Source organism: Poecilia formosa, unplaced genomic scaffold, assembly GCF_000485575.1.
Source record: "Poecilia formosa unplaced genomic scaffold, Poecilia_formosa-5.1.2 Scaffold472, whole genome shotgun sequence".
NCBI classification, from domain to species: domain Eukaryota; kingdom Metazoa; phylum Chordata; class Actinopteri; order Cyprinodontiformes; family Poeciliidae; genus Poecilia; species Poecilia formosa.
In genome coordinates, this window is record NW_006800411.1 from 375,425 (window position 1) to 388,441 (window position 13,017).

General features: G+C 35.8%; 1 protein-coding gene across 1 annotated transcript in view; it reads left to right on the forward strand.

The window, feature by feature from the left end:
• LOC103156282 (zinc finger protein 853-like) overlaps positions 1-13,017 on the forward strand; it is a 32,253-nt gene that overhangs the window by 6,529 nt on the left and 12,707 nt on the right. The window contains exons 2-3 of the mRNA XM_016664179.1: positions 2,270-2,467; positions 10,143-10,325. Of these exons, the coding sequence (XP_016519665.1) occupies positions 2,270-2,467; positions 10,143-10,325 (381 nt within the window). The remainder of the gene's footprint in view (positions 1-2,269; positions 2,468-10,142; positions 10,326-13,017) is intronic.

The following is a 13,017-nucleotide window of genomic DNA, read 5'->3' on the forward strand; positions in this document are numbered from 1 at the left end:
CGACTTGATTTACAAAAGTTAGAGACATTTTAGAAAATGACCTTAATGTTTTAATGAAATAATTAGAAACTGTTAATAAAAAGAAGATGGGAAAAAAAATCTGTCAGACACGTCATTACCATAAGATTTAATTTAATCAGCAACACAGAATCATGACGTAGATCGTCATACACTTTGTTATTAACAGTTGTATGGCATCCTGACTTAGCGGTTAAGTGAGTTTTACGTGTGTTGTAGCTGACTCCAGCTGCAGCCAGACCCTGCTTTAAATACACTTTGAAACCATGACAACACATGTAAATCTATATAGTTATCATTGAAAACAATTTAATGACTTATTTTCGTCATAACTTGTTGCGTATACTGACAACTCCACTGACGGTCGGACTTAATGTGCATGCGCTGGCATGCACATTAAGTCCTGGCATGCCATACGCACATTAATGTGCGTATGGCACATTAGCCATACGCTATTCTGACAGCGTATGGCTATCTGATAGAACAACGGCTATAACTGTCAGACACGTCATTACCATAAGATTTAATTTAATCAGCAACACAGAATCATGACGTAGATCGTCATACACTTTGTTATTAACAGTTGTATGGCATCCCGACTTAGCGGTTAAGTGAGTTTTACACGGGCGTGTGTTGTAGCTGACTGCAGCTGCAGCCAGACCTGCTTTAAATGCACTTTGAAACCATGGCAACACATGTATATCTATATAGTTATCATTGAAAACAATTTAATGACTTAAGTTCATCATAACTTGCTGCGTATGGTGAACTGACAACTCCTCTGACGGTCGGACTTCTTAATGCGCATGCGCAGGCATGGTACTCACTGCATGTATGCTATTCTGACAGCGTATGATAATCTGATAGAACAACGGCTCTCAGCGACACTCCAGTCCTATCTAATAAGTAAAGAGACGAGCAGATGAATCGTACTGTTCCTGAATGTCACATCACTATATTACAGACTTTTGGACACAGCGCCGTTGTCCCATATATGCGACAAGTCAGTCAACATCTCCGCACAATAATTCAGCGCAGTGAGTGACAACTTTTTTTCATCACAATGCTTATGTGTCTCTGTACAGCTAGCTTTGCTAACATCACATCAACGGATCTTACCTTCTTTGAGCTACTTTTCTAAGTGACGAAAAAAGTTAGACGTTGTCCCCACCGTCTGTGAAAGCGAAGCGCTGCTGAGTTAGCTGTGGCCATCGGATTTCTTATGATTTATGCAGCGATATTACATTACTGACAATTAGACAAACATTTTCTGCCGCTGAGAGAAAACCACTGCGCATGTCCTGGAGCGCCGCGTGCAAGTGAAAGGTGGGGAGGGAGGGGAGGGGAGGGGGAGAAACAAGTAGTTGCTTGGATTTTAATTGGTGCGTTTTGCATCCACTGAAAACAAAGATGTTAACAAATAAACTGGACAGTATGCTGTACGTTTAGTGATATTTTCACAGTTGCGGTCTCGACTGGTCTTGAAATAAAATGCCGAGTCCTCAGAGCCTGAGACCGAGACCAAATGCGGTCGAGTTCAAGACGAGACCGAGACCATCAAAAAATGGTCTTAAGACCAGTCTCGAGACCAAGACCAATTTCGAGTACCACAACACTGTCTTTATAGTCCTTGCTCCCTTCCTGACGACATCTGTGCCACTTCCAAGGACTTGCTCTTAGATAAGACCATCATATCAGAGACTGGTTCCTGGGAGAGCTGGCTGTACAGGGTTCACAGACTAATTGCATCCACACTCCAAATCAACAGATAAATGCACTTTGTAATTGTGACCGCCTTTCATTGGCTCCATGTCTGTGCCTTATCCTGCGATATCTGCCAGATCCTTCCCACTGTTCTCATTTCATCCTATTTACTGTTATTCTTATTAGAACAAATTACAAAGCCAGAGGAACTCTTTAGTTTATAAATTCTAGAGTACTTATTCTTACTATCCACCAACCCGCTAGAAGAACATTTAGTTTTATACTTCACTCAACCCAGAACAGGAATCAAGCCTGTTAGAACGAACGAGATCCAGAAAAACTTCTACTAGTTTATAAATTCCAGATTATTGGTCAAAACAGGAATCGAGAAGTCAGACTTTTAAAAAAATCTGTAATCAGCAATCAGAATACTGCAATCGGGGAACCCAAGTTTATCTGGTGATTTCTCTCCCAAGCAATGAAATTCTTTTCTCATTTACTTCAATAAAATCAACAATTCTTCATTTTCCTCTGTTTTATTGTCTAGATTGCCTGCAACATAACATTTATGAGGAGGAGATATGTAACCAGGAAAGGAGCTTCAATCCGGACCAGGAGGAGTTAGAACCTCTCCAGGTGAAACAAGAACAGGAAGAACCAGAAGATCATCAGATAAAAGAAGAGCAGGAGGATCTAAAACACCAGCAGATAAAAGTGGAAGAGGAAGAAGTTTACTGCAGTCAGGGTGAAGAACATATTGAGTTAAAACAGGAGACTGATACCTTCATGTTGGTTCCTGTTTATGAACAAACATACCAAACTGAATCAGAACCAAACAGGAACCAAGTCATCTTCCAGGAAGCTGCTGAAGCTGAGAACCAGAATCAGGAAGGAAGGAAACCTTTCTCCTGTGAAACTTGTGGAAGAGGTTTTAGTCTAAAAGGGAATTTAACCCAGCACATGATGATTCACACTGGTGAAAAACCTTTCTCATGTGTGACCTGTGGAAAAAGTTTTAGTCAAAAATGGAATTTAACTCAGCACATGATAATTCACACTGGTGAAAAACCATTTTCATGTGTGACCTGTGGAAAAAGTTTTAGTCAAAAATGGAATTTAACTCAGCACATGATAATTCACACTGGTGAAAAGCTGTTTTCTTGTGTGACCTGTGGAAAAGGTTTTAGGGGAAAACAGAGTTTAACTCAGCACATGATGATTCACACTGGTGAAAAGCCATTTTCATGTGTGGACTGTAGAAAAGGTTTTCGTCACAAACTTAGTTTAACTCAGCACATGATGATTCACACTGGTGAAAAGATGTTTTCATGTGTGGACTGTGGAAAAATCTTTAGGCAAAAACAGCATTTCACTAGGCATATAATGATTCACACAGGTGAAAGGCCATTTTCATGTGTGACTTGTGGGAAAGGTTTTAGGGGAAAACAGAGTTTAACTCAGCACATGATGATTCACACTGGTGAAAAAACGTTTTCATGTGTGACCTGTGGAAAAAGTTTTAGTCAAAAACGGGGTTTAACTAAGCACATGATAATTCACACTGGTGAAAAACCGTTCTCATGTGTGACCTGTGGAAAAAGTTTTAGTCAAAAACAGGGTTTAATTAAGCACATGATAATTCACACTGGTGAAAAACCGTTTTCATGTGTGACCTGTGGAAAAAATTTTAGTCAAAAATGGAATTTAAATCAGCACATGATAATTCACACTTGTGAAAAACCGTTTTCATGTGTGAAGTGTGGAAAAAGTTTTAGTCAAAAATGGAATTTAACTCAGCACATGATTATTCACACTGGTGAAAAACCGTTTTCTTGTGTGACCTGTGGAAAAAGTTTTACTCAAAAACAGAGTTTAACTAAGCACATGATAATTCACACTGGTGAAAAACCGTTTTCATGTGTGACCTGTGGAAAAAGTTTTAGTCAAAAACAGAATTTAACTAAGCACATGATGATTCACACTGGNAAAGTTTTAGTCAAAAACAGAATTTAACTAAGCACATGATGATTCACACTGGTGAAAAACCGTTTTCATGTGTGACCTGTGGAAAAAGTTTTAGTGAAAAACGGGATTTAACTCGGCACATGATGATTCACACAGGTGAAAAGCCATAGAAATGTTTTCCAATAGGATTGTTGTAAACAAATATTTTAGTAGTTAAGTAATCTATCAGTTATTCTTATGATTAATTGAGTAATCAGATAAAAAAATTTATAAAATTAAATATTGGTAAATCTTCCATAACACCAGTGTTACTATCGGATATCAATATCAGTCCAATTTTTCATTTTTGAGCTTCCCTAACAGTTACATTTTTTGTAGTTTAGAAAATTAACCTGTAACAATAATAGCTCACTTTCTAAGTTAACCAGAAGAAAAGTTATACAAAGATCTGAAATTATACCCAATTTAATAATAAAGAGCCAGGGTCACAAATATGCTTAGAAAAATGTCTATGATCCAGTTTTTAGTTTATGTATTCATCTTCGGTGAGTTTAACAGATGAACTCTCACCTTGCCCCATACCTGTCCAGCTTTGGGTTTGACAATACGGGAAATGTCACCTGGAGTGGGGGGATTAGAGTGGGGAGTGAGGGGCAAGCGAGCGAATGAACATAAGATGGGGGTAAAGGGGAGGAAACAGACCAGGGAACAGATGACCGGGGGGAAAAGACAACTGAAAAAGAGAAACTAATGTAGGGGTGGGGGAGAGACAACCGGTAGACCAGGGGACGAAACTAAGAACAGGGTGGAGAGGCGGGGCTATATTTGTGATTATTGTCTCCAATAATTTGGTGTGTCGCTTGTCTTGGTTGTATAATTTTTCTATTTTCTGCTATGGCTGTTTTCTATTAAAGATCACCATCGTTTTTTAAAGTTGAAACTAATTTAATCTATGAACATGTACATATATATTTGATTAAGTTTTTACAAAGTCACTTGATCACTTGTATTTCCTTTAAAAATGCAGTGTGTGCTGAACGCTATTTTGTTTATGAAGCCCTTTTTTTTGTTTACGAAGAAATGCTGTGTAGAAACTTTTTATTTTTGACCCATTTAACTTCTGGATTTTATCTAGCAAATCACGTTAGTTGGTGTTAGCATTCATTAGCCAGAGGTTTGTACAGTGCTGTAAAAAGACTTGAGATCATCCCCAGTTTTTAATACTTTTTTAAAATCTAATTTCCAATTGAATCTCTGAAATATATTGAAACATACTTGACTGAAATTTTAATTGGATTGTTCAATGATGCATGTTAAACCTAAAGTATTAATTCCCTGGTTGAAGTTTCATTTATTCATATATTTTAAATCAGTTATGCTTTTGTGTTTCCATTTCTAAGTCTGTCTCTGCTATGCTCTCTTTAGACTTGTACTGTTGTAAATCACCATACTTTATTGCATGCAGATAGTTAAAGAAAGTCTAAAAAATTAAATAGAATTAAAGTTAAAATAGATTTAGTTGATTTTATTAGAAATAATTTGAAAAGTAAAATTTATTAGAGAATATTTTAACAAAAATTAAGTTATTTAATCCTTGAGTGACATTCTGGTCCACACTCCTATATTTCCTATATTATCCGCGGTCTAGCGTTTTTATTTTCTTTTGATATCTGTTATAGCTTCATCTTTAGGAAGGAGTTTCTCTCTCAGCATGTATTTGAACTTCTCTCTTTTATTTACTTCACCGCAGCTCACAGTTTCTAACAAATTCTGTAGCTTTCTGTGTACCTCTAAATCTGTTCCTTAGTCGCATCTTTTCGGGCCCGTTACTGCCTCTAGTGGCGCGGGGGTGGTAACACAACTAATATAATTACATTACTGAATCAGAATACCATTAAGTCTTTATTATTAATTCTGGCATTATTGGTACCATAAATTATAAATTCCCTCACAAACACCATACCTTTTCATTTTCTTAAAGTAGAGCGAATTAAATGACAAAGTGATTCCAGTTTCACTTGATGGCCAACCTGTTGAAACTGTGGCTAATTTTAAATACCTCTGGTCATTCCTGGACAGTCGGGTCAAAACACTTAAAACACTGGCTATGATTTTAAGAACTGTTCTCAGAGACTCTATCCTTTAGGAAAGCCCAGTGATCTTGGGGTCACTAGAGGTTGTGTACAAGAGTATAAGTTGAGTATTTTAACTTTTCTTCTCCTCGGCTGGTTTTGGTCACATGAGCTGCAGGTTAACAGACAAACGTTTAAGAATTAAATAATAAATAATAAATTAAATAACATTTACCTGTAGCATGCTAAGTGCATTACTCGATGCACAAATTGTTCAGGATTCAATCCAATTTAAATGTATTCATCAACAAGCTTTTAACTGAAGGAACATTAACAATTTAAGGAAATAATAGGAGGAAGAGATGGATGATCCGCGCAGACTGCTGGATTTCTTCCAAACCCCCCAGATAATTTTACACCGAATAGGTAGGAAACACCAGCGATTGGATGCAGGTTCAAGTCTTTTTTTGTTGCACTGAAATGATCCAAATCAGGATTGGGAAACACTAGAAGGCTGATTCACAAAAGTAGGATGGCAGAATCAGGCTTGACTTGCCATCAGTTCATCCAGGCTTTATATGTTTCACAAAAAACAAACAAACAACATCCTTTGAAGGATTAGAGGAATTGTACATTATACTCGAGAGAAACAACTGTTTGCACTTTCAGAATCTATTTCTAGAGATGTGAAAAATGTTGGAGTATTATTGAAAAACTAAAATCTAGAACTGTTGAAATCTGATATTTTGTCTGGCAAAATTCTTTATTCATAAGCAAAGACAGCGAAGATCATCCCCAGTTTTTGACATTTTTTAAAATCCGAATTGTATTTGTATTTGTAATCTATAAAATATATTGAAACATATGAATACTTGACTGAAATGTTAATGGAATTGCTCACCGATACATGTCAAACCTAAAATATTCATCCCTTTGTTGCAGTTTTATTTATTATATTTTATATAAGTTATGTTTTTGTGTTCCCATGTCTAAGTCTCTCTGCTATTCTCTCTATATATTACAATTGCAAATTCTGCAAGTCTTTTAACTTTTGCATGCATAAAGTCAGAAAAAGTAAGTCTCAAAAATTGTATTGAATTAAAGTTAAATTTAGATGATTTTATTCACAAATAACTCCAAGTAAAATTGATATTATTTTGTTACCTGAAAAGAACACAGCTATTTAACACGATTTAATCCTAGAGTGACATTCTGATCCACTCTCTATACCAGTCGGTGCTGCCAGCTCCTCTAAAGGTCGGACCTCTTAATGAGTTTTCTGTCAGAGCAGCACCATCAATCAAGTGACTGCAACCCAGTAGCCCTGATGGCTGAGCCACCAGCCTGTAAAAACCCTATAAATGCGCTATATGCTGCTGCCAGAATCATCCCGTCACCAATCTCCCTCCCAGGTGTGTTTCACTGTCCGCAACTCGCACTGTATGAGAAATATGTAGATGTGATGATCGTATGAACCACAAGGTGGCGGTAATGCAACAATATGAATGCCGACCGTCATAAAACCCCAAAGAAGAAGAGAAGGCTGAGGAAGCGGAAAGAAGATGGCTGATGGTCTGTTTTGTTGAACATTCGAGTGTTTCTTTAAACACGTTTATCAACGAACAGTTAATCCTGCTGAAGAAACTTTCACAGAGTTTAAAGGAAAAATCGTCAAGTCGGAGGAAGAGATGGACGATCAGCGCAGACTGCTGGATTTCTCCCGGACTCCCCGGATAATCTTACACCGGATAGGTAGGAAACACCAGCGTTTGGATGCAGGTTAAGGTCTAAATATCTGAAACCTTATTTACCAGGATCATTTTAGTAACTGCTACCTTCTCGTATAACTGATTTTTAACAGGCAAACCCTACCCGAAACAAAGTACTTTTGTATATTTCAAATATACTTGCATTTGTGTAAGTATATTTTAAGTATACTAAGTATTAAGTGTACTATATATACGAAGTATACTAAAAGTATGCTTATATCAATTTTGACATAACTTTAAACACACTTAAATATAATTGTACCAAAATACACTTTTAAGAAATATATTAAATAAAAGTATACTTTAAGTGAACAAAATAAGTATTTGCCCAAGTGCAAATATGCACTTGCTCAAGTTTACATCTAAAAGATATATTAAATATGTTTAAAATACCTTTAAAAGAAATATTTTGTGTATAGTTTAAAATGTATGCTCAAAATTGAATTTTTTTAAAATTCACTTAACGCTTAGTTTAAATCAGTGTTTTTCAACCTTTTTTGAGCCAAGGTACACTGTTTTAATTGAAAAAAATCACGAGGCACACCACCAACCAAAAATGTAAACAAAGATGCTCTGTAGTCGCCTATATTACATATATAGTCATTCTTATCAAAGTGTCTTGAATAGGAATCAAAATCAAACACAAAAATTTATTTTTTATCACATTTTACATTTCTTATTTCAAATTGCACTTAACATGTCCACTTCAAAAATACACCTGAACAGTTTCACAACACTGTGGTGTTAAATTTAAAGAAGTTGTAGAAAACTTCAACGTGTTTTGCAAACTAATCCACAAGCATTCTTTTAGCCGGAATACAGAAAATAATTCTTATTCTGAAAGAAGCAATGGGACAGATTTCACTTCATATTTACTGTTACAATATGAAGATTTGCATGTACAAAATGTCAATATCTGTATATTTTACCCACCTAGTGTGAAACCTGTGCATATTTGGATGAAAACAGCTGACTTTCATCATGTCCTCTGACCTGCAGACGACCTGATTCTAGACGGTCGGTAGGTAGATGGGTCAAACTTTATTAATAGATTACAAACCAGTGTTCTAACAACTATCCCAGCATGCACCGCGCTCTTCTTCTTCTACGGGCAAAAATGAAGTCGGCGGCTGCTTACTGTAGTTGCTAGACCTGTTGTGGCTCAATATTGGTCCATATATAAGGCGCACTGTCGGCTTTTGAGGAAATTAAAGATTTTTAGGTGCGCCTTATAGTGCGGAAAATACAGTATATTCAATATGTAATGCCAATATACTTAAATTACTCTCTAAGCATGTTTTAAATGTAATTCAATCACAATAATAGTACACTCAAAATATACTGCTGTAATGAAGCACGTTTGTATTACATAAAAAATACACTAAGTTCAACTTAAGTTGTCCCAAAAAAGTACATCAAAGTATGCTTGGTACACTTTAAATTATACTTTAATACTATTTAAATAGTGCTAAAGTACACTAAGCACAAAATTAGTTGTTCCAAAATGTCACACTTTAAGGTAACTAATCCTAAGTTTAGTTGAAGTATACTCTTGATTAGTCTGATTTAAAGTATGCTCAAGTATGTTAAAACTTAACATACTTTGATTATTTTTTCACCAGGGAATTTTGTGTTTCTATTTATATAAATATGTATTGATATTACAAAATAATATATTTAAAACATAACTGGTTGTGTTCATTGTAAAATGCTCATAATACAGCAAAATCAAAACATTCTATTCCGAATCTATTCTGTTTTCCCTACTAAGAATAGTTAAATATGCTCAACCTTATATCAGTCATTCAAAATACTTTTAAAAAATAATTTCTTTGTAAATGTAACTATGATAGCTGTATTAATAAGGTTAACAGCAAAAATGGTGAAAATATGTTTAGTATTTAGCGAGTTATGATTGATAAATAAAACATCTGCGAAGCTCATAGTCGTCGGTCTCGGACTAAATTATACTGATTTAGGATTTAGCCATTGTATTTTAGTGGTGAGTCAGATCATCCATATCATTATGATATACCTGACGATACTTTCAGTCACTGTGCTCTAGTGGTATATTATGTATGTCAGGCCTGCATGGATCTGTTAAATAGGGCAAATCTAAATTGCTAGGTCCAAAGTGATGGGCACACTTCGGCAGGCCCCAGTTAAATGTTGCTCCATTACCAGTACCTATACTGACAGAAAATGGACCCACAGTTCTTCCTGTCTAACTTAGAAAAGTAAATAACAAAGGAACAAAAATTAGACAATTATTAACCTACAAATAAACTCTGTAAATAAACCCCAAAGTTAAGTGGACTAAAATAAAATTTTAAAACAAATAAAAGTAATGAAAGTTAAGTAATATCTTGAAATAATAACATTTATAACAATGCTGACTATAATAATTTTATAATAAATAAAAATATTTTTTTAAATATTCGTTCATTTGAGAATTCTCCATTTATCAGCTGGATTTGTCGACTGATTTGTCTCTGTCTATGCTCTTAAATTTTTAGGTGTGGTTTTTTTTCGTTTTTCTTTTCTGTCTTAAACAATGAACAATTTCTCCCATTTACTTCAATAAAGTTAACAATTCCTCTGTTTTCTTGTCCAGATTCCCTGTGGTGTAACGTTTATAACCAGGAGAGGAGATCCACTCTGGACCAGGAGGAGTTAGAACCTCTGCAGGTGAAACAAGAACAAGAAGAACCAGAAGATCATCAGATAAAAGAAGAACGGGAGGATCTAGAACATCACCAGATAAAAGTGGAAGAGAAAGAAGTTTACTGCAGTCAAGGTGAAGAACAGGTTGAGTTAAAACAGGAGACTGATACCTACATGTTGGTTCCTGTTGATGAGCAAACATCCCACACGAAATCAGAACCAAACGGGAACCCAGTCACCTTCCAGGAAGCTGCTGAAATTGAGAACCAAAATCAGGAAAGAAGAAAACCTTTCTCATGTGTGACCTGTGGAAAACGTTTTAGTCTAAAATGGAGTTTAACTCAGCACATGAGGATTCACACTGGTGAAAAGCTGTTTGAATGTGTGTCTTGTGGAAAAAGTTTTAGTCAAAAACAGAATTTAACTCGGCACATCAGGATTCACACCGGTGAAAAGCCATTTTTATGTGTGAACTGTGGAAATAGTTTCAGGCAAAAACAGCAATTAATTCAGCACATGATGATTCACACTGCTGAAAAGCCGTTTTCATGTGTGACCTGTGAAAAAAGTTTTAATCGAAAACAGCTTTTAACTCAGCACATGAGGTTTCACACTGGTGAAAAGCCGTTTTCATGTGTGACCTGTGAAAAAAGTTTTAATCGAAAACAGCTTTTAACTCAGCACATGAGGTTTCACACTGGTGAAAAGCTGTTTGAATGTGTGACCTGTGAAAAAAGTTTTGGAGAAAAACAAAATTTAACTCGGCATATGATGACTCATACTGGTGAAAAGCCATTTTCATGTGTGACCTGTGGGAAAAGTTTTAGTCTAAAACGGACTTTAACTGATCACATGGTAATTCACACTGGTGAAAAGCCGTTTTCATGTGTGAACTGTGGGAAAAGTTTTAGTGGAAAACCAAATTTAACTCGGCATATAATGACTCATACTGGTGAAAAGCCATTTTCATGTGTGACCTGTGGGAAAAGTTTTAGTCTAAAACGAACTTTAACTGATCACATGGTAATTCACACTGGTGAAAAGCCGTGTTCATGTGTGAAGTGTGGAAAAAGTTTTAGTCTCAAACAGCATTTAACTCGGCACATGAGGATTCACACCGGTGAAAAGCCATTTTCATGTGTGACCTGTGGGAAAAGTTTTAGTCGAAAACGGACTTTAACTGATCACATGAGGATTCACACTGTTGTAAATTCTTAGAAGTATTTTCCATGTGTGTTCTATGTTTAGTTTCACAATAAAATTGATTTGGGTAAAAACTAGAATAAGGCTGAAATGATTCCTCGAGTGATTCAAGTACCTCGATTTTTTAAATTCCTTGAGGAAAATTTATCTTCCTTGAAACTTCACTGTGACGGGGCTCTCTTATGAGTTGGACAAACAAAAATTGACTGCCAAAGGCCAGAGATCACTTTAGTGAAATTTATTTAGCTTTTCTTCAGATGAACAAAGATGGCAGGTGCAGAATATATACAAGGACATCCAAGGCAGGTTAAAATCAGACAAACAGCAGTACCTTCAATGCAAGAGTCCATCACCTTCCATGTGACTTCTCAGGAGTCTAGCCACAGACTGCCTCCCTGTGGCAGAGCCCTGCTTTTAAAGCCACAGGCTCCGCCCACAGAAAGACCTAACAAAAACAATTACTTCTAATTCAAGTAAATTCTTAAAGGGTACAAAATAATAATAAGAAGAAAATAAACTTGTAATCAAAAATTTGATTTAAGCGCTGTTTGCCAAATAATTTACATATTCTGATGTGATTCATAATTTCTCCATTTGTTTTGTCCATCTTTCTCAGCAGTAGCCTACCTTGTTAGGTAGGCTACTGCTGAGAACAAGACCATCTCAGATGGTCTTGTTCTTCTGTCCATGGCAGGTTCAGTCAATCAGCTGTGGGACATCTGCTGCCTAGTCAAACTATCATGGGCTTCTTGATTTAAAAGGAGAAACCAGTACAGAGCCCCTCTGCTCCTGCAAGTCACAATTCTTGGATGAACATTTAATACTGCAACTATGTTAGAAATGAAATCTTTGTGTATCTATTCTGTAATTAACATCTATATGTATCTATTAACAAATGAATTGATGTGTAGAGTTCTGTAAAAACTATTGTAAATAGCTTCTCTTGAGTAATCTACATATGTGCAACTTTTACATATAAATTGCTTCTTTTTGTAAATTTTACACATCTGGCAACGATGTATGTGGACGAGAGGAAATGCTAAAATTAAAGCTGCTATTGTGGAACAAAGACATAAGGCTTGTGGCTGTTTCTTTAATACATCTATGTAATAATTATATGTAGTATATAAATATATACTACATTACACAAACATAATTACCACAGTTAACAATTTAAATCATTGATAGACAAAATGTATTTACAAAAGGCATATCAATTTTATTTCAACATTATGTACTCAGGGTTTACAACTTAAGAAGACATCCATGTACGGTCCTTAGTGGGTGCCAGTCTGCAGTGAACTGGTGCATGACAGAGGCAGTGGTAAACTGTAGTGAGCAGTTTGAAGCAGAAGTCCCACCATGTGATCCACAGGGTTTTCCCACCTCAGCACAAACTTCATGCACTTCGTTTCCATAGGCACCACAGCAGAATCAGGTGTAACCTGTTAAAAGTTATATAAAGGTGTTATTCTTATATTATCAATTTTCTACTGACATGTCTACAACCGCTTGAAGACAAATTATAAGAAACTTAACCTTCCAATCATAACATTTGATAAATATTCATTGGAGAAATGTGAAGTTAATGAGCTAATTATATATATATATATATATATATA